This window comes from Melospiza georgiana, chromosome 5, assembly GCF_028018845.1.
Source record: "Melospiza georgiana isolate bMelGeo1 chromosome 5, bMelGeo1.pri, whole genome shotgun sequence".
Classification (NCBI taxonomy): Eukaryota; Metazoa; Chordata; class Aves; order Passeriformes; family Passerellidae; genus Melospiza; species Melospiza georgiana.
Window position 1 is genome coordinate 46,599,718 of NC_080434.1, and position 22,496 is coordinate 46,622,213.

At 40.0% G+C, this 22,496-nt stretch overlaps 1 protein-coding gene across 1 annotated transcript; it reads left to right on the plus strand.

Annotated features, from left to right (window-relative positions):
• Nucleotides 1-105: 105 nt before the first annotated feature.
• Nucleotides 106-18,375, plus strand: LONRF1 (LON peptidase N-terminal domain and ring finger 1). The gene is made up of 12 exons (XM_058025210.1): nucleotides 106-710; nucleotides 6,760-6,878; nucleotides 8,614-8,736; nucleotides 9,331-9,477; nucleotides 9,989-10,226; nucleotides 10,318-10,408; nucleotides 11,265-11,379; nucleotides 11,914-12,035; nucleotides 13,627-13,785; nucleotides 13,893-14,055; nucleotides 14,408-14,557; nucleotides 17,128-18,375. Exons 1-12 carry the CDS (start codon nucleotides 113-115, stop codon nucleotides 17,284-17,286), a joined length of 2,184 nt encoding a protein of 727 aa, XP_057881193.1. The 5' UTR covers nucleotides 106-112; the 3' UTR covers nucleotides 17,287-18,375.
• Nucleotides 18,376-22,496: the final 4,121 nt, after the last annotated feature.

Sequence of the window (22,496 nt, forward strand, 5' to 3'; positions counted from 1 at the left end):
GTTTTGTAACCTCCCCCCGCCTCCTCCCGCCCCCCGCCCGCGCCCAGCCCGGAGCCCATCCCGGCGTCCGGAGCGGGAGCGCCACACCCCCTTCGCCGCAGCCGCGCAGCCGATGGCAGCGTCCTCTCCCGCCGCCACCGTGGGCTCGGAGCTGCCGCCGGAGCCGGGCGGCAGCGGGGGCCCCGGCGAGGGGGCGGACGAAGAGCGGGAGCTGCTGCTGGCGCGACTGGTGCCCGCGAGCCGCCTGAAGGAAGCGGTGGGCGCGTCCCTGGCGTCGCTGTGCCTCGGCCCCTTCGGCGGAGCCCAGCGCCTCGGGACCCTCGTGGACTGCCTGGTGCTGAACTACCGCCTGCGGCAGGGGCCGGGCCGGGGCCGGGAGCGCGGGGCCGAGGGGCCGCTGCGCTGCTGCGGCTGCGGGAGGTTCCTGGGCGAGCCGGTGACCGTCCCGTGCGGGCACACCTATTGCCGCCGCTGCCTCCGCAGGGAGCTCCGGGCCCGCTGCCGCCGCTGCCGGGACTGGCTGCTGCCGGCGGGGGGCACCAGCACGGCCGCGGCCCCGCTGCGCACCAGCGTCGTCCTCAACCGGCTGGCGGAGAAGTGGTTCCCGGGCGAGTGCGAGAGGGCGAGGGCCGGGACTCGGCTGGAGGAGCTGCTGACCCAGGGCCGCTTCCGAGAGGCGCTGGGCGCCGTCAACCAGGCTCTGCGAGCAGGTAAGGCTGTGGGGAACGCTCCCTTCCTGCGCCCGTGCCGCCCGCCGGAGCCGCGCGGGCTCCGCCGCTGCCGCCCGTGTCCCGGCGGGACCGGGACGGGCTGGCAGCCCGGGGCGGCAGGCTGGTGGGGCTGCGGGTGCGGGGGAGTCGGTGGATGTGCCCTTATGCCCGAATGCGGGACCGTCAGCGACCGACACGGGCCGGTGAAGAGCGTCCGAAGTTTTCTCGAGTTTGAAGGGATTTGAGGAAGCTCTCCACTGGGAGAGCGGAGGGGAGTGCGGCTGCCCGGCGCTTGGTAGAGCGCCCAGGCCGGTAGTGGGGTACACCTGCTTGTGCTTACTCCGGAGGCGTGGGGAGCGTCCCGCACGGGCTCCATCGTGTCTCCCCCCCCGCACGTTCCTGCTGGACTTGTTTACAGAGAGGCTGTGGGCTCTGCTTCGTTTCATGTTGGGTAATCGCTGCGCGCGGGCAAAGAGAAATTCCGCTGGTGTATTTAACCTTGTTTCCTGAGAGAGAGACCTATTTTCAGTCTTAAGTGTCACCAAGACAATTCCCAGCAGGCCGGGCCGAGTTGCATAAGCAGACAGGCACGGAGGGGGACAGGTTGTGTAATGGCAGTGACATCATGGGTGGGTGTGGTTGGAGTTTTATATAGTGTTGAAGAGGGTCCAAAGAGGGGAGGTAGAGGCGCTCTACCTTTTGGGCTGTCCTGTATCCCTCGCAATATATGTGTCTGGCTGGTACCATGGACTCTTCAGATACACTCAATTTTTCAAAGTTTACTCCTTGTAGAGAGAGTCATATTTGTGTGATTGATACACCTACCTGGATCCAGTGAGAGATTCCTTTGTTGTTTTAATTTGACTATGGATTTTAACACCTGGTGACATGGGAGGTTCTGTTATGAATTGTACCAGGATTTTTTTTTCTGTTCAGTAATTCAGAAATTAATATTTTTACAAACGAAGTGTATTACGTTTATACAGTTGTCTGTAGTGGAGGAAAAAAACCCAAAAGCTTGCATAAGTCTAATCCTTCCAGTCTGGGGAGATACATTAGGTCTAGTTCCAGAATAAACTGTTCTCAATGTAGGTGGGATTAAGTCGAAGATCTATTTTATATGCGTTCTGGCAACCTAATTTTCAGGGGTTCAGTTTTGGCTATCAATTCTGCTTTATTTGCCAGGGTATTTCCAAAGTGTAGGATACAGGATGGATTTTAAATCTTGAAACTGTAAGATGCAGACTTCTTTCTGAAGTACAACTTTGACTCCTACAGGTCACAAAGAAATCTCAGTCGTTTTCAGGATAAAACTGAATCCAGTATGGATCACGTATGTTTAAAGGGCTCCTGTTTCATGTTTTAACACTGTTTTAAAAGAATAAAAGAGTAAAATAATTACACAGTTTTTGTTAATCTTTTTTGTTAATCTTTCTTTTATGGTTTTAGGAATATTATTTAACTATTTATGGGGAAAGAACTTTGATTATTCTTTATGTGAATCTACATCTTCCATTTTGGCTTCAAAATGGGTTTAAAATTTGAGTATACTTACCAGTTGTGATGCTTATTCAAAATTTTATTATTCAAATTTAGTATATGTGCTAGAATTAAATGCTAGAAGCTCAGTTTAAGGTCCATTGTATAATTCTTTCCTGTGTCTCCAATCCTGAGAATTATCAATATTCTGGAAAAGATACTGAAATAATTTGGAAGTCGGAGTGGAGACGTACATTAAATGTGCATTTAGAAGTGTGGATTCACAACTACAAATTGAAGATGATTCCAGGCCAACAGATAAATTAATAGCTGCTGGTATACTTTCCATCTTCCTTCAGACCATGATTTTTGAGAACCCTTAGAGATGGAAAAGATGTAGCATAAGAAATGTATTAATGTTTAAAGTCATTCATGTTCTGTTTCAGCGCTTCTTTACTGCTGCTTCATCTGTTTCTTTTTAATGCACGTAGTTAAAAGGTTGTGATAAACATAAGTCTGATATCCTATATAAGTCATTGATGCTTAACCTCTGCTCAAATGGCATCTTTTCGTAACTTCTGTTTCTGAAACATTGGAAAGAGTCATATTTGCTATTGTGCAAAAGTGACTTTAAAAAACCATAAGGAATGGTAACATTCATATAGTTAGTATATTCCTTGCAGGAGTTGAAATGAAGTAGCTTAGTTAAAGGAGATGTCTTGAATTAAAATACAAGCACAGCTTGGCCGTAATCAAGTGTCCTGAAACACACCACGAAAGGGTTGAATTTGGTCTGAATCTCACTCATTCCTTCTGGAGATCTGTTGAGCAATCAGTCTCCTGTTTAAGCAGAACAAATACTGTGATCAGAGCAGTTTGCTTAAGGTTTTGTACAGCTGGATCATGAAAATCTACAGGCTGACAATTCCACAGCCTCTCTGGGTGACCTGCTCAAAGGTTAATTATCCTCATAGTGGAAAATCTTTTCCTTGTATTAGGTCTGAACTGCCATTGTTTTGGTTTATAACCATTGTCTCTTTTGTTTTTTCACTGCGTACTTCAGTAGAGTCTTCTAGGTAACCCACTTTTGGATTCTGAAAAGCTGTTGTGCTCTTCCAATGCTTTCAGGAATTACTTTCTGCTAAATAAGCCCAGTTCTTTTGGCTCTTTCTTAAGCGTTGTGTGTTCCAGCTCTGATTATTAGGGTGGCCCTGTCGTACCATGTTAAAAAATACTGTGTCCAAAAGTATTTCTACGCAGTGTTTTTGATGTGCATGTCTTCTATTTTGAAGAATTTGGCGTATTAAGAACCATATAAAAAGCATACAGAATCAGATTAGAGGTGGTCCATTTATTAGTATGTTTATACTTACAGTAAGAGCAGATGCTTTGGAAGTAATATAAAACTCAAGAATGCACATTGAATGTGTTCTTTTGTGTACACCTTTGTATAGTTTCCTATTAATGTAATAATAACAGTTGGTACAGCTCTATGCTGCAAATACTTGGTGCATTTTTTTTTGTTAAAATAATTTGTCTTTGGGATGCTAGAAGTGAATGATTTCTGTATTTACAATATATTTGGTCACTGAAATATCAAGAGAAGTTCAAGAACTAGTTATGTTTCTGCTGTCTTTGGGCCAAAGATTGAAAATTAGTTTGCATCCTCTCTTTAGTTTAAAAACATTAAAATACTTGCTGAAACAGCAAAATTGTTTTTTCATTGTAACAAAGCCTAGAAATTAAATTGTGGCTAAAAAATGGATCTATAAATTTAGATAAAACCAGAAAATTGTTTAGGTTGGAAAAGACCTCTCAAATCATGAAGTCCAACCACTAGTCCAGCAGTGCTGAGTCTATCACTAGACCATGTCCCTAAGTGCCAAATCTACATATCTTTTAAATCCCACCAGGGATGGTGTCTCCACCACTGCTGTGGCAGTCTGTTCCCATGCTCCACAGCCCTTTCAGTGAAAAACAATTCCCTGTACCCATACTAAACCTCCCTTGGCACTATTTCCTCTCATTATGTTGCTTGTCACCCGGGAGAAGAGACAGCCAACCCCCCACAACTGTCTACAGCCTCTTTTCAGGTAATTGTAAAGAGTGATAGGGTCCCACCTGAGCCTGCTTTTCTCCAGGCTAAACTCAACCTTTCTTCATCAGCTTGTGCTCCAGAGCCTTCACCAGCTCCACTGCCCTTCCCTGGACTCACTCCAGCACCTCAATGTCCTTCTTGTAGTGAGGGGCTCAGAACTGGACACAGAATTCAAGGCATGTCCTCATCAGTGCTGAGCACAGGGGGACAATCCTGATCCTGCTGGCCTCACTAATCCTTATACAGGCCAGGATGTCTTTGGCTTTCTTGGCCACCTGAGCACACACTGGTTCATATTCAGCTGCTGTCAACCAGCATTCCCCGGGCTTTTGCCACTGAGCAGCTTTCCAGCCACTTTTACCCCAGCCTGTAGCACAGCAGGGGCTTGTTGTGACCACAGTGCAGGACCTGGTGCTTGGCCTTGCTGAACCTCATACCAATAGCTTTGGCCCATTGATTGAGTCTGCCCAGATCCCCCTGCAGAAGCTTCCTGCCCTCCAGCAGGTCAGCACTCCCTTCCATCTGTGTCATTTGTGAACTTTTGGTACACTTGATCCCCTTGTCTAGATCGTGGATGAAGGTATTTAAAGGACTGGCCCCAATACTAAGCCCTGAGAAACACTACTAGTAATCATCTACTTTTGGTCTTCTGAATGAATATTCAGACCCAGTTTGTCATATCTATTGATCATTCAATGACTGTTTGTATGTTCAGCAGCAGAGTTGGGATCTCAGCTAAACTTTGTTTTGTACTAGTTCAGTTAGAATCATGCTTTTCTCTTGGAAAAAAGAAGTGGGTAAAGTGCTCACCCGCTGTAGACTTGAACTCACATTTTTATCTTTGAATTAGCCCTCATTTTCCCTCTAGGAAAAAAGGCTCGGAGTTCCTCAGGTCATGTTCTGCACTTGAAAGTCTGAAACAGATGAGCTTCCTCTGATTCTGTGCAAATAGGCAGCTTATCAGAGAACAAAGACCTGCACTTACTGTTGCCTCTGAACAAAGGAGTGTGATTTGCTACCAGCTCTGTTGGACACCGAAGAGTCAAATACAACACGAAAAGCTGTCTGAAGAGTTTAATCTGAGCTCTCACCTTGCTAGGCTATAGCAGTCACAAAGCACAGCCACAGGAAATCAGAGTTGTTCTGCTCACAGAATTAGTGTTTTACTCAGACAAAGAGAGTTTCCCAGACTTCGGTTAAAACAACCATTTTATTATGTCAAATGAGAAAATGAAACAAACTGCATTTGGCAATATTTATGTTTGAGGGAGAACGGTCGACTCAAAAGAAAGACTAATCAGGAAGACACTCTTGTTTCAGCTAAATGAATTCTTCTCTGATTTTCTTAGCCCTTACTTTTACTTTAGGATCTTTTCACATGTAGCATTGTGAATCTAAATACAAAGCAGTGTGTTGTAGTCTATGGGAACGTCGGCCGGGATGCCTTCTAACTGTACAACAGGCTAATGTTGGAAATTTATGAGAACTTACACTAGAACAAACTAAGAATATTAAATTGAAATGATAGCCTTCAAGAAAGCCTTTTTTGAAACAAACTAAACGAACTATTTTATTTTAGTGTTGTTTACAGTAGACCAACCTTTGACTAGTTTATCTCATTCAATGAAAACCAGATCTATTTAAAAAAACTCTTAAGATCAAAACAGTGTTCTGGCATTTTTTCCAAGCAGCAACTGCAGTTAGTTGTGTTACAAAACCATGGTTTTAGTGGCAAGGAGATGGGTGTCCTTCCCATTTAGAGGTTGCTGTACTGAAAGTGCAAAGTGCTATAAGTTGGACGTGGGAACTTGTCCTTACTTGACACATTCTGCTTTTTTCCCGCTCTAGAAGTTCCACTACTACAGCTGCTTTCAACAGGGCTGCCAGCTGGTGCTAAAGGCTTTCTGGAATTGGCTGTTTTATCACATAGTGATAAGGCCTGGTTCTGGTACCTCCCAGACAGATGCCACTGTGAAAGTGGCATCTCCAGCCATAGTCAGAAGGGGTCAGGCACTATAAAAACAAATTGCTGTCTGCAGAAAAAACTTGGGTATTTGAAAGCAAACTTTGTAATGCTTAAGCTTTTAATACAAGTGTGGTGAATTCCCAGGTCTCTGTGGTTTTGATTGGATATATTGTGAAGATAGAGTTTACTTAGTCCTCAATTTTTGTTGTCCCAGCAGTACTGAGCAGTGCTTTGTGAGCCTCTCTGTTCAATATTTGAAAATAAATTTTCTTGATGCTGCAAGATTCATCAGGATCCAAAATTTCTTCCTTAGCTTACAAGACATGAACTGGGAATTACTGCCACTTTTATTAGCCAAACACTAGGGAGTGAGGGAGAAGTACTCCACTAATTTTGGAAGTATTGTACAAGAAATTGTAATTATGACATATCACTATGAAAGCAAATTTAATTAAAAATTACAAAATTCTGATTTTTAAAAGATTTTACCTAATTTCTGTCTGCAGATTCCAGTGACTTGATGCTAAGAATTTACAGAGCTGAGTCATATGTTGGCCTCCAAGAATATAAAACAGCCATAGAAGATCTAAATTTTGTTATTTCCAAAATGCCAAATTGGCCAGAGGTAAGCTGGTATAAACTCATCGTTTTTCAGTATTGTGTTTGTAAAATTATTAACTTCCAGATTGTACTTGCATTGATTTAAAAACCTAAGCCAGCTGCTTTAAATGTTGTCTCTTAAGACATGCAAAATGCTAAACGTCATCTTTAAAATAGTTAACTTGTATGAGACAGGCTCCTGATGAGTAGGGCAGGTTAGGGCTGGTTGGCTAATACACTGAGTTGGAATAGTTCATGGTGATGTAACCTGTAACAGCTGGGCTTTGGGGCTTGTTTTGTTTAGTTGTTAATTTTTGTTAACAGAGGGACACTTTGCTGTTTTAGCTTGGAAAGTTTATCTTCAAAAAGCCTAAATAAACTCAGTGGGAACTGAGCTTTGCAAGTAATACGGGCAGCTGTGGAGTCTGTGGTCTTCAGAATGCTTGTTGTTGCACTGTCTTAACTCTGAACTCAGCAGGAGCAGCATGATCTTGCCACACAAGGGGAGATAACTGCAGCTGTGTTGTCTTCCCCTGTGTTCAGCAATTCCTTGGCTACTGCAAATTCATGCAGCCTCCTGCTTTTCACTTCTCAGTGGTGACAGTACTGTCTACTTTATTCTGTATGTTTGGAAAGAAGTGTCACTTCACTTAAGTGAGCTTGGTTAGATGGATGGATTCCTGTAACAATCCTTAACCTCTGTAGAAAAATAAACTGTCTGTAAGAGGAGGACTAGCAAACTTCCCTTCTTCAGAATTCATCTAAAAGCAAAGTGCCCAACTCAGTCAAAGAGGATGTGTGTCCTCATCTGACAGTCTTGTTGAACAGATGTTATTGTTCATACTGTCAGTCATTCTGTAGAAGCTGCATTCTGGGCTTTGGTAGAGTAGTTTTTGATTGTTTTGTTTTGTTGAGGGGTTTTTGTTTGGTTGTTTGTTTGTTTTTAAGTTTAGTTTCTGGTCCATTATCCAAATTCCTATATACAAATAGATATATTGTCTTAACTTTTTTTTATACCTGTTGGTTCTATCTAACTTTTTCTATTACTGTCAGTGCAACTTTTAAAAGCTAAGTTCTTAGTTCCAATGTCATCTACTTTTGAGTAGGCTCCACAAAATCCGGTAGTCTTTCCTCCCTGTTTTTTTTCTTTCAAGGAAAACAATACACAGATTTTTATTATTTTTTTCCCTAGCTGGTGCCTAGTGTTCAAGCATAAAATATAGTTGGAAAAAGCAATTAATTCTGAGAGTGCATTGTTTTGTTATAAGAATATAGATTGAGATGTATGTAAGAGGTGAACAGTTGTGTGGATTGTTTTATTTGCATTCACTGTTCTGAAAGGTGGAACCATCAGGCTTTTAATGAAAGATAGGGCAAAAAACATTCTGTAAGCTGTTGTGTGAGGTTATGTAATAATTTGCATCTCCTGTCCTTCTTCTTCCTCTCCAAAGGCTCACAGAAGACGGAAATTAAGGGCTGTGAATTCAGCACTAGAGAGGTTTTTAACCCTTTATGTAAGACAAAACAAGTTAACTGAAGAAGACTCACACCATCCTATCCCATGACTCTTTTCAAACACTGTAATGGATGTGAGTTAGACAAGGGATATGGATCACACACTGTGCACAGCTCAAATTTGTTACAGCTGCATTCTTTCTGTCATGGCAGGTTCTAATTCTAACATTGTTGCAATGCCTATAAGGTCAATACTGCAGTTCTCCCTATTCTCTACAAATGTCTTTGTGGTATCTGTTTCTCAGGTCTACTTTCAGAAAGGAAAAGTTCTGCAAGACTCTGGCTTTGTAGGAGATGCCTTACAACTATTTCTACAGTGCTTAGCCCTTGATGAGGACTTTCTTCCAGCCAAGCTAAAAGTAGAAAAGGTAATTTTATTTATGATACTGGATTCTCATCTCTGATTTGACTCCTTTATGAAACTCTCATTATGATAGACTTTGTGCATCTAATACCTTCATTACATACAGGAAACGTTCAGGCAGATTCCTTTTAAGATATTTCTTAAATCATACTACATCAAAGACTTAGTCCCAATGTACATGTTTTACATACATCTTGAAAAGTACATATGCATTGGAAGTTACTAAGTGAATATGTAGAAAACTGGAAAGCAGGCAACAAGTGACATTTTCCAAGTCGAAACCCTCTGTGCCTGGAGCACAAGAGTTTTTTCTGTGATAATAAAAATTTATATTGAAAAGCTGCATAGTAATGAATTGATAATGTCTAATTATGTTTGACTTGTAGTAGAAAAGATTTCTAGATAAATTTCTTTTCTAGCAATGTAGCTGTGTAGGTTTCTGTTTGTTTTCAACTCTGCCAGTTACTGCTTGAATAAAGATCTGTTCGTGAGAATAACTTCATGCAGATTACCTTCTTAGTTTTTGATACGTAAATTTATAACAAAGGTATGTCTGGATTCTTTTTCATTGTTATTAACATTGAGCTGGTTTTTCTAGATATTGTGTGATGTTTTGTCGCCAGAGAAGTTAGGTGAGAGTCTGAAGGAATCTGCTTGGAATTCAGCCCATATTAGAAATAAACCTTTTATACTTGGTTCTGAGGTGACTGCATCTTACTGCAACTTACAGCTTTGTCCTCCACAGGTAACAAAATCTCTAGAATAATTTCTGTCTTTGACTGATCTGTATACATCAGATGTACTGATACCCCGATTTGTCACACTTTCCAGTGTAAATACTATTTTTGTGTAATTGGCTAAATTGGAGGAAAAGAAGCAGGGTTTAGAAGTAATTTATTTTCATTTGTAGTGTTACAACTCCTCATTCTACTTCACTAGAATGAGTAATAAATACAGTATTAGAAGGTACTGAAGTTTGATATTGGGGACTTCAAAAAAGAGAAATACAATTTTTCTATATTTTTTAAGCAGATGAAATACAATTTTTGTTTTGTTTGAAGTGGGTGAAGATTTTTGAATTGTTAATGCTAAGCAAATTTGAATACTGTGTTGACTTAGAAATTTTTCTAGTTAACTAATAGGTACCCACTAACTGTGAATACCAGTTTTGCTTATATATCTTTGCACAATCACGTCTCACATACTTAGATTAGTGTCACTCTTAAAATATAGTTTGGTTCATCTTATTGTTACAGAGTTTAGGAGGATCAGATGTACTGGAGCCTGTGAGTGGAGGCTTAAATCGTGCACAGTCTGCCCATGCTCTTAACTCAACAAAAGACCTTGCCAAGGAAGATGGCTTAAAGAGAGTGTCTTCTGAACCCCTTCTCTCTGGCCAAGGAAAAGGTGCTTTGTTAAAAAGAAAGCTTTCCTTTTCAGAACAGGATACAGTTGTATGTGAAGATGGAAGAAACAAACACAAAAAGCAAGGAGGTAAACAATCACTTACTGCACTTACTGTGAAATTTAAAGTATTTAGTGCCTCGTGCCTTTGTTTGAAGCATCTTGTCCTCTTTTTCCTTAGAAAGTACAAAAAGGGACATGACACTGGCTTTTGGAACAATCCCAGGAGATTTGATTGATGTATCAGATTTTGAGTGCTCTCTATGTATGAGGTAAGATTTTGTCCCTGATTCAATATTAGTTACAGATGCTTGGCTGCATATCTGTTACATGTACAAACTGAGGTACTTGTAAATTGTTATGAGTTCTGATATCAGTCAATAATTTGCAGCTTTTCCCTATCCCTGCACTTAAATGTGTATTTAAATGTCACCTGCTACAATGCTATATACTGTAGGACTATTTTAATCAAGCTGCCCTTTTAGTTAAACTTGGCAGTGTTAACTGGTCACCATCAAAGGACAGGATCTTTTGTGGTTAAATGTTAGGGGTTCTTCAGTCAATAAAACTTATTTTGGGAAAACTTATTTTAATGTTTAGAAGCATAGCCTTGTATTGTGAACCTTGTATTTGTCTGGGAGACATAGATGCTTCAGAATGTTAGTCCACTTAAATGTAGCTGATGTGTTTGAAAACTCTTACTTAATAATCTTGATTTTCAGAATAAATACCATAAAACATATGGTGTATACTAAACTATTCATTGTTACGCTATTAATATGTAATACTGCTGTTAAAACAACCCAGTTTCTCCAAGAATCACATAATTTTGTGTATTCTGAATCTCTATGTAGGGAGACCAAAATCTTTGTATATTGGGCTAAATATTCAGTTACCTAGTGTTCTGGAATGTGTCCAACTTCATCAGAAAACAAAACAGTGAGTGTTGCAGTAAATGGAAACAAACTGCAGTATAGAGGAAAAAGTAGAATAAGGAGACTTGGGACTAACTGTTTCTTTACTTTGTTAGAGTATGACTAGTCTTAAAAATACAAGAGATTAATCACTGACATTTTTAGAAAAATGCACACTGGCCATGACAACTAACTTGTGGTAATTTTGTTTCAGGCTATTCTTTGAGCCAGTAACAACCCCTTGTGGACATACTTTTTGCAAAGGTTGTTTGGAACGGTGTTTAGATCATGCTCCACAGTGTCCACTCTGTAAGGAGAGCTTGAAAGAGGTATTGTTTCTCAGTAAAGCTCACAAATACAAATACTGTATAATTTTAAAGGCTGTTTCACTTGAACCCAACAACTTAGATTTGCTTGGCTGTGGATTACTGCTAGAATGGAAAAGGGTCTCAGGGTCTTAAAGGTTTTATGTCTCTGTGACTGTTTACTTAAGTGGTGTAATTCAATCCTACATATTTGTAAGCTTTGATATCTATTCAGTTAAACTTCTCTGGGATTTCTCTACACTTTTCTTATTGGTATTGCTGTATATTCTGGGAAATCAGTTCTGTCTGTGGTAAGCATAGAGATACAAACTGAGTTAGACATTTAAATTGTCAGACACTAAGAACTTACACAGAGAATCTAATTTTCAAATATTAGAGTATAGTTAGGTTTTAATTAATGAGGTATAAAAACTTCAGAGCTGTAAGTTTTCATGAGTTTTGTCACATTTCATAGATGATATTTTTATTAAAAAAGCTGCATTTTCTCAAGCCTTTTGTTAAGATACATGAAAAGATTTTTTTTTTAATTGTTTACAGTACCTTGCAAGCAGAAAATACAGTATCACAGAACTGCTGGAAGAATTAATAATGAAATACTTATCTGATGAATTATTTGAGAGAAAAAGAATTCATGCTGAAGAAACTGCAGAACACTCCAAGTAAGCTTCTTGTCTTGAAAAACTTGAGAAATTGGTCTGGAAATCCTTTTTAGAAATGTTTTATTATTTGTATAGTCTTTATTTGTGGTATATTATAGGCTCAAGGATTATGAAGCTTGTCCAGGTCCCTCTGGATATAATCCCATCGTTCAGTTGTGTCAACCACAGCACTCAGCTTGGGGTCATGAGCAAATTTGCTGAGGGTGCAGTGGGTCCCTTTTTCTGTGTCATTGATGAAGACATTAAACAGTGCTGGTGCCAGTATGGACTCCTGAGGGACCCTGCTGGTCACTGCAACTCTGACCCATTGGCCTCTACCCTCTGGGTGCAACCTCCAACCCTAATTATGCATTTAACAGCCCACCCATCAAATTCCTCTCTCTCCAGTTTGGAGAGGACATTGAGGAGGAAGCTCTTTACAGAATTCCAGATAAAATGACATCTGTAGCCCTTCCCTTGTAACTCCATCATAGAAGGTCACTAGGTTGGTCAGGCCAGGTTGGACAAAGCTCTGAGTAACCTGATCTAGGGGAAGGTGTCCCTGCCCACGGCAGAGGGGTTGGAAGTAGGTGATCTCTAAGGTCCCTTCCAACCTAGGCTGTTCTATGATTCTGTGAAACATGTTTCCCCTTCCATTCCTCTTTCAGCATGCACTGTCAGGGAGCTTTGGTTTCAGCTTTGCTGCTGTTAATGAAATTGTTTTCAATGACTGCAGAGTCTCAGAGACTTGAATTTCTTGCAAAGCAATTCATGATAGACATTAATCTTACACAGATAGATGTAATTAAAGAAATGTTCAAGATTTTTAGTTAACATAAACATGGTTAATTTTTAGTTAACATAAACATGTTTATCTCACAGTGAGTTCTTCAAATATACATACAGCATTATGTACTGTAGATGTGAATGTTGGAAAACTATTTAAGACAACAGCTCATGCAAATTATTTAACAGAATCCATCCAGTAGATTTACACTTTATATTCTGAAAGGCATTAAAATTAAATACCCAGTAATGTTTTAATGATAACTTGATTGTACTTACTATCAACTATACATACTTGATAAAATAGGATTTAAAAATACTTTGTTTTTCAGTTATGCTGCCTGAGGCATATTGCAAGGTGCAAATTATACACTGGATTGCATCTTGTGATCTGGAGTCCCTCCTAGAAGATAATCTAAATAGTGACCTAGCTACCATGCAGTTACTAGTACATCTTTTTACTTACAGGAAAACTGTGTCTCTGAGGGCTTAATTGCTTTTATAGCTCACACTAAAGTAAAAATGAAAAAGTAGCTGACACCTCCAGCCCAAAACAGAGCTCTCCATTCACTGACTAGGTACTCACTACCTAGATAACACTGAGTCTTACTGTCCAGAATGTATACAAATCAATACACAGGTATTCAGCCACTGTTACTGGCATGTGGGTTTATCATTCATGAAAGTTTCTACAACATATTTTGACTTTGAAAAGAATGCTTTATGACCTCAAACATAGCAGGCATACTGGACAAAATGTATTGTCTTGGCATAGCTCAACGTTCAGATTTTGAAGGTGTATATTTCTTTTTATGTTCTCTTGAAGCTTGACCAAGAATGTTCCAATGTTTGTTTGCACTATGGCATATCCTACTGTGCCTTGCCCTCTACATGTATTTGAGCCAAGATACCGACTCATGATTCGCAGGAGTATGGAAACTGGAACTAAACAGTTTGGAATGTGCATAAGTGATTCTCAAAATGGGTATGTTTACAACATGAGTCTAAGCTTCCATCTCTTTTGTCATTTTAATTACAAAAAGCATCTTTTCACAAGTGTGTAATTGCATTACTGACAAGGTCTTTCTTTAGTTTTGCAGATTATGGTTGCATGCTGCAAATTAGGAACGTTCATTTTCTGCCTGATGGACGGTCTGTTGTTGATACAATTGGTGGAAAGAGGTTTAGAGTTTTACGGAGAGGGATGAAAGATGGTTATTGCACTGCAGACATTGAATATTTGGAAGATGTTAAGGTATCCAGAATGATGTCTAAATACTTACTAGTATTAATATATCAAGATTTTTGCTTGATTTGTTCTTGAAAGCTTTCTTTCAAATTTTTGCATCATTAGAAACTAGCTTAATTTTTTTATTCCTATAAAACAAATAAGAAAACTATAGTTTTTGTTTCAACAATAGTTTGAAGCTGTAACTTTAAAAAATATCACAATACTTCTTTTCCATGTAGTCAATAGTAATCAAGGTTATGAAGAACACCAGAAGGGTATCTAAACATAGTTGAAATTGAGTGTTTTTTGATTTTAGCTTAAACCCCTTAATTGTTTCTATATCACTAATCATACTTTCATAACTTTCCTCCTACAGGTTGCTGATGAAGAACTAAAGAAATTGAGAGAGCTTCACAATTTTGTGTACAATCAGGCCTGCAGTTGGTTCCAAAACTTAAGAAACAAATTTCGCACTCAAATTCTTCAGCACTTTGGACCAATGCCTGACAGGGAGGAAAATATACAGGTGGGACACCATTTAATATTCATTATTAGATGCTTATTTCTAAAAATAAAAGCCCTATTACCAACTGCTAAGTATTAAAGAAAAACTTTTTTCTCCAGCTTCAAAGACAATAAGGCTTGGACCTTGTTTTTCTTACAATGAGCAACAAAAAGCAATTCTGTTGCTGGTCAGCAGTTTCTCCAGGAATGGATGATATGCTGATGTGGAAATAAAACCAGTAAACTGAAAACACTTTAAGTTCCTGTAACAGTTAAACTGTTAGTATGTGAAAGTTGTTAGAATTCAAAGTGAAAAAGCTCTCTCTTTTCTCCCTATGAAAGTAAAGAAACTGAATCTGCCACGTGCAGGCAGATACCTTTTGTCAGAGGTAATTACAAATAACATGTTCCTCCTTTCTGAGCTAATGCCATAAACTGCTGCAGCTGCTAGCATTTGACACATGTTTCTTAAGAAACTAGCTGCAGCAATCTATCTTGATAGTTATTATAAACAATTAATGAAGGTGAGATCCTGAGGGAGTGGAGACTGTAGAAAAATAACATTTAAAAATACGTAAGATTTGCTTTCCAAAGCAGAGTTTGATGTCGGTTGGGATCTTAGGGGAGCTTGTCCCTCACCCATCTGCTGCGTACTCCTATGAAACTATATTAACCTGTTGTGTTCAGTGGAGATGGAGAGACAGCACAACATGGAAGTTCATGTGCCAAAGGGAGCTTTAATGGCATGCGCAGCTCTTACCCAGGTTATTCAGAACACTCCATGTTGGAACCTGATTGGCTCAGGTTTGGTTACCACCCTGCTCAGTGGCCAACAGCTCCTGCTTGCATTCTCATCAGAAATTCTGGCACACACTCTGTAGCCTGATCCCTCCTCTCAGTGCCCTCTCTAGGCTTACCTGGTTAAAGTCAGGAGTCTGTGAGGCTCACAGTCCAGCTCTTCACCATCACAGTTCCCCCTTTCTGTTTTCAGAATATAAAAGCCATGTTTATTATCCCTCTGCAGGATCCTTTGCAGAAGGGACAGCAAACACGGTACAAGGAGAATGAAATTCTTCACTAAACTTGACAAGCCTCATCTTTCTAGCTATTGGTGTACCTTATCAAAAATTTTATGATCATATCTAGGAGTTATCAAAGGCACAATTTTACTGGGTGGTATGCCACAGGCTAATTATTTATAACTTACAACTTGAACGTGACAAACCAACTTAAAAACTATCAGAGGTAGCATTTCCTTTTGGTAGTAATGGCCTTAAAGTGTCCAACTCTTTAGGTCCTGGTGAAGTCACAGGTGAGTTGTCATTCCAAAAGTTTAGGTTTTTACCTAGCTGGTGCAGAGAGTTGTTCTGGCACTGTTGTGTGGTGTCTGCTGTGGGGCCCTCAGGGAGGTGCTGTGGTTGCAGTCCCGAGCAGAGCAGGTCCCACACACTGAGCAGGTACCTCACCAATACCGGCGTCTCTGTACATACCTGTGTACCCATGCCTCCAAGGGATGAGGTCTTAAGGGCTTTCCCCTTTGTTAGTGATGAGGTCCTGTACCTAAACCTTAGGTTTAGGTAACTTGGACATCATTAGAGGACTGTAATGATAAGAAATTATTTAACATGACAGGGTTTTGGGAGTTTTGCAATATTGTTAGATGGTTTAAAGTGTACAGGGCTTTGGCCACCCTGTTCTGTGGGATCTCAGCACATTAACCTGTCTGCGCGGGACTGTAGATGTTGTAGAGGCCAGTGCATGAGGTCAGCAGGGATTTTTAGGACAATTTAAAAAAAATAGATTTAAAACAGCATACTAGGAAAGAGGAATACGTGTGCAGAACCAGAATAATTAGCAGGGTAGCAATACTATGTATGTGTACCTGAGATTTATAATAGGACACAAATGTATCAGCTGTATGGTAATGGCTGCAGGTGAGGAAATGTTATCTGGGGGTGTACCACTACCAGTAACAATTTTGCAGATCATTTGATATACGTAATAGTTTCTGCAGTGGTAGGACCTCTGCTGAAGAGAACTAAGTCCAGTTCAAGGCCTGACCTCTAATGGTTGCTGTTGGTAATTAAACTACAGGAAAAAGTCACAGTTTTAACTGCTTAGAAGAAACTAAGTAAGTAGTCCTGCTCTGTTTAGAAGGTAGTGAGAAAGGGAGTGGAACTGGGAGGTGACAGAGAAGTCCATCAAATAAAGGTAATTACAGTGAAAACATTAGGCTTCAAGAATAGTCAAGCCTTAAGAATAGCATGACAAGTGTTAGATTTAATTTTTATCAGAGAGATTTGTCATTGGGTGGCTATCCTTAGCCATCTTTTCCCCGGAATCTATGAGCTTCCTGTGTTGTCTTAAAAATAATTGCTTTCTAAAGCTTAGTTTGAGTGTACTTTGCTTCACTTCTCAGTTTAAGAGAAGAGATCCTTTCAGCACTCTTTTAATCTCATTGATCTGGAATTCTCTAGTTAGTATCAAACTTTAAAGTAGTCTTGGTCATTGATGACTTTGTCTTTTGATATCTTTATTGTAGTCAACTATATGACATTGGTTATTGGTAACCAGCTTATGTTTTATTTCTAGGCAATGCCCAATGGTCCTGCTTGGTGTTGGTGGCTTCTAGCTGTTCTCCCAGTAGACCCCAGATACCAGCTGTCAGTTCTCTCCATGATGTCTTTAAAAGACCGTCTGATAAAAATCCAACATATCCTCACCTATTTTTCTAGAGACCAGTCCAAGTGACTAACCGCCTGGGTCTTCCTGAAAAGTTACTCTGTTCTGGTTGTAGTAGCAGCTGGAATTTTTGCTGCCTTTGCACATCTAGCACTGGTTTGAGAAGTGTAATGGAGCTGTTTTTTCTCTCCACCTTCGTGGCTTCCTGAACCCCATGGTTCATTGGATGCACGCTTTCTTCAACTATGAGAGAAGACCACTGACTATTGCACAAAATCAATCCAGCTAGATACGTTTTTCACGTTATCTACATTAAAATTTGCACTATGTAGAAAAGAACCTTTTTGAGACTTGATCATTTTAGGAATTGACTTTTCTAAGCTGTGGAAGTGCAGGACTTAAGGCTGACAGTCCAAGTTTACAGCATTGAGGAGGTAATAAAGGTTTTGCAAATGTTTGCCTCAAACAACTGTTTCTTTGCTGTTTGCACAAATATTTGAAATATAGTATTGAATGTCACAGTTGGATATTACTACTCTTGTTTAACTAACTTGACCATGAATATGGCACAGATTTTTTCTAAGTTATCTTGTAAATGTATGCATCACAAAACAGGTGACACGAACTGTATGCTGAACTGAGAGCCAATTTTAAGGAACAAATGCAGAAAAACAGGTACTTCTGTCTAAAAATACTTAAACTGTGAATATGGTTTACATACCTAGGCCTGTACATTTTAAAGTGGAAACTGAAATCTAAATGCTAGTACCAGTTACATTTCTACTGGGCTTTTCAGGCTGTTCTTCCAGAGCACACACTTAGTTTGTAGAGCTTAGAAGAAGAAGTGTCAAGTGTGCGCGTGCGTGTGTCTATCGGGGATTGTGCATCCAGGAGTCAAAAGCTTAAAGTTTTATTTGAACTTTTTAAGTTGGTGCAAATGTGAGTTCTATGCCTTATTCATATAAATAGTAGAGCACACTGCAGTGGCAAGGTTAGCATCATGCTGCCAATAGGTACTTTTTGTAATTAAAGGTTTGCATATTTGTGAATATGTCTGATACTGGCTTTCTTGTATGTAAATCATTTGTAAAATATTTCTTAAATCTTGCTTTTGCTAATATATTTAATTTTCAATAAAAGCTAAAAGTTTGTAATATTTTTAACTTTGTCAGAAACTTAAAATCACTTTGCTTTTCCATATGCTTCTACTCTGGGATCTTAAGTAAATCCAGAAGCTGCTGTTTAACCTACATTAAGGTTGTGAGCACTTCATGACATAACAGGTATGTTCATAATCTGTTTCTGATTATAGTACCTGTCTCAGACTGAATATTGGTCAGACAGGTTTTTCCTGGTGTCCTGCTTTTATTTCTACTTTGTTTAAATCATGTATGAAGCTGGCATTTTACAAAACTTCAAAGTTGTAGGGAACTGTCCTTGCAGAGCAGTGAGGTGTTTCACTGACTTGCTAGTCAGATACTCTGGCCTTATTCTCTTCTGGAGTTCAAGGCTGGAGATATTACAGGCAGCCTGAAATCTGCTGGGTCATCTTGCAGTATCAGTTTCTAGCCAGGGTAAATTTCCTCTTTAGGGTATGACTAAAGTCCTGGTTGAATATTTGGAAAGCTTTATTTTCCTAAGAAGGGGACTCCTCTATTTTTTCACTTCTGTATGCTATACCCTTAGAACTGTAATCTTTGTATCACCCACCATGATCTTCTTAAGAATGCAAGTGGCAGGATTTTTTTTCCTTGGCAGTCTAAAAAGTTCCTGTAGGCAAGCCTGAAATACCCAAATAAACTAATGCTAATTTTTTTTTTCATTCTTGCCAAGAGCTTGAGTTGGAAATTGAGTATTCCCTAGTCTGCTGAAAGATGTGGCTTTTAAGTGTCTTTATAAGCTCCCATGACTTCTTAATACAGTAAAAATTCAAGTGTCAATTGGGTTGCACTGTCCTGTGCATGAAGGTGTTTTACTTCTGGAATTGTATAAACTATGTAAGGCAAAACTTTATTGAAGAAAAACAACTACAATACAAAAAAGCAAATTTACTGTGTTTAACAAATGTGGCATTAAGTCTAATGATAAGTAACCAATCTTCAGTAACCATTCCACTGATGTGATTATTATAGGTGCTCTTGGGAATGATAGAAAATTGAGATTGGAGATGAAAGATTTTTAAGAGGTTTCTCAAATTGGAATTTTTAAGTGAATATTTTATACCAGATGGTGTCATTTTGTGCAGTTACAGTGGGGCAGAACAACAAACTCAATGTTTGCAAAGCCCTTTCAGTAAATAGGTTGGAAAGAGTACCATGCTGTACTTTGTACATTGTATTTTGAATTTGGGGAGTACTTTCTTACAGTTACTCTTTAAATTTTCTTCCCCTCCCCTTCCCCATCACACAGCATGGATTCTTTAGCTATCAAACAATTAAACAACAGCTGGCTAAGGACAAAGTTGATCATCTTATATTGTTGTAGTAAGGTTCAAAATCTATGTAATTAAGCCTGAATGGAATGCAGGTGATCTACACTTGGAGAAAACTCACTTCCTATGTAGGAAAGGTACAATACCATGAATGATTAGTCTTACCTGATGATGAGCAACAGTCAACAAAAGAGTCAACCTCTCAGGAGTCACCCTCAAGACTTAAGGGAGTCTCCTTTGCTGGGCAGCACTCCTGGGCCAGCCAGCAAGAACTGCCCTAAGTTACTGTTGGGGCACCTTATTTATGAGATTGTGCTTTCTTTGTTCAGTCATAAGATTGATTGGTTGGTGTAGAAATGTTCTTTGTGTAAGCAGGAGAACACAATTCGATGTGTCTCATAAGATTGGTGTTCTATAAATAGCTATACAGTGAATTGGATGTGTGTGTATGTTAATATGAGAGAGCTCATAAACCTCACTGTGATGGGGTGGAGTCACCATACTCAGAAATACCTGCCTGGAAGTGATGTGTATTTTGGCAAGGACTTCTTCCCAGTTTTTTTAATTATGGCCAGAGATCTCACTAAAATTCCTAATTTATGATTAATATACCTCCAGCCTTTTACCAAACATCATTTCTTGTAACAGCTTGCTGCTCTGGATCAGCACTGATGAACATTTTGTTTAGAAACTTTCGTTTCTTCTATGAAATGGCAACTTCATATTTCTCCATCTAACCTGATTTTTATTTTGGCAATTGGCAAGTATTTGTCACATTAATTCAAGCAAATGGTTTCTTTGTGGGCCTTTTACTGGCCCTAAGTTTCTTTAAGGAAAATGTGCAAAGATGACTGTAAGATATGTTGATGGGAGTGATGTTAGAACATCAGTAGAAAGATGTTGCTCTGAACCCCATGAAAGATGAGGCCAGATTCAAACATTGCTATATGCTTTACAAAACTTGGTCATCTTTTTGGTTTTTTAGGTGATCTAACCCCTTCCTTGTAGCTCTGCATCAGTATGTGTGGGGTGGGGTAAATATCTGCTAGATACTCAACTTGTGCTTCAGACTCTCACTTGAATTAATTACAAATGAGACAGTATGGTAGGGTAGAATTACCTGCACACTGAGCCCTGGGGAGCAGCATGAGGGAGCCCCACACCATCAGGCTCTGCTCACCTGCACTGGGGCAGAGACAGTTCCCAGAGAATGGTTGGCTGCCTTGAGCACTGTCAGGAGTAGTAGCCAAAGCACACCTGGCCTGCACCTCACCAAGGCTGTGATGTTTGTTCAGTACCTGGCTATCTACAGCTGGATTTATAATGGGAAAGGTTTCCACTTAGTAGGTGAAGTACCTGTTTAAGGAAGATAGTATCCATGGTATCACGCTGCAATCCATCCATTATCCTTTCATTTATGCACTTTTCTACAATTAAAAAACCCAAAAACCCTAAAGCTGTGCAATGTTTAATCATAGGATTTAAGATATTCTAAGGCCTTTACCAAAGCAAAACAAAATAGTCTATTGACCCTTGTTTTTGTGAAGTTATGCTTTCCTGTCTGCTCATGACTGCAACTGCTTTCACAATCAAAGACAAATAGCAGGATTTCACCATGGATTTTTAAAAAATCCACTCTTGATTATAGAAGTGATGTAGTTAAATCTGAGTCAGAAATGCCTAAGAGCATATGAGAGGCTCTAGGACAAAATGTTTTGAGTGTTATAGAGGAAGTGGTTGGTAAGGAAGTCTTCACAATTCTAGTTGAGGGGGTTTGGTTTTGTTTGGTAAGTTGGAAGGATGTCCTATCTTGGAAAAAACTTTCAAAGCATACTGAATATGAACTTGTACTAGCTATGAAACTGGCCATTTAGTAGATGTTTAGTGTTAGAAAAGGGAACTAAGACAAATACAGTCACTTTCCAATCCAAACAAGTTCTCTGGAGCTTGGCATCTTAATTATATTATCTATTTGAGTGAGTGTTGGTTCCTTGTGCTCAAGAGCTTTCTGGTCTGTCAGAATATTTTTCTCAGCATAAAAGGGCTATAGGAGGGGCAAAGTGGGCTACTGGCTTCTCCCTGACAGTGCTGTAAGGGGAGGGGCAGTGTTTCTTTTTTTCTTGTTTTCTTCCTTCTTTTTTTCCTCTCTTGCATCAGCCCTCACTTGATTCTGACTGAGGGTTCCTTGTAGGGACCACAGCCCATCCTCTTTCCTCTGCCAGCATATCAGACCTGTTCACCAGATGCTTCAGCTGCCTGCTGGATGAAATCCTGGAGTCTGGGAAGCACCAAGTGAACGGACAGCCCATTCTTTTCTGTAGAAAGCTCTGTCATTGAAAAAGACTCGAACTTAATGTTTGATGTTCACAAGCATCTGTTAGGCTTCTGGCAGATTGTTTGCTGTACTATTTTCCTGTGAAGATATCCTCCTACTGGTGATGACATCTGTCATCAGGAGGGGAGAGAGAGAGAGAAGCTGTTACAGTTCATTCTTTTACCAACTTCTGTGCAAATGCATCTTCATTCCTTCCTAAAGAAGTTTTGAATTTTACCTTGCACAGGGAAAAACAAGTCTGTCTAACATCACCTTTGCACTCAGGGAATACCCTTCAGGAAGTAAATCCTGTCCTGCAGAAAGCTCCCCATCGTAGCTGAACTGACATTTCATGGAGAAGAAAGATAACAGGACCTGTCTGAGGCCTGCTATGAGACTCCCAAGGCAGAAACCCAAAGCTCTAGAGGCAAGGAAACAAACTGAGACAGTGGGGGGAAAAGGGGAGGTCGCAATCTCCCCTTCCCACAGATCTGTGCATGCCTGTGGTGGTTAAAGCACCCTTCTAAGAATTGA

Excerpts from the sequence above, each read along its gene's own strand:
- LONRF1 (XM_058025210.1), top strand. The coding sequence starts at position 113 with ATGGCAGCGTCCTCTCCCGCCGCCACCGTGGGCTCGGAGCTGCCGCCG. Across the intron at positions 711-6,759 it reads CAACCAGGCTCTGCGAGCAG|ATTCCAGTGACTTGATGCTA; the intron begins GTAAGGCTGTGG and ends TTCTGTCTGCAG. Across the intron at positions 14,056-14,407 it reads AATATTTGGAAGATGTTAAG|GTTGCTGATGAAGAACTAAA; the intron begins GTATCCAGAATG and ends TTCCTCCTACAG.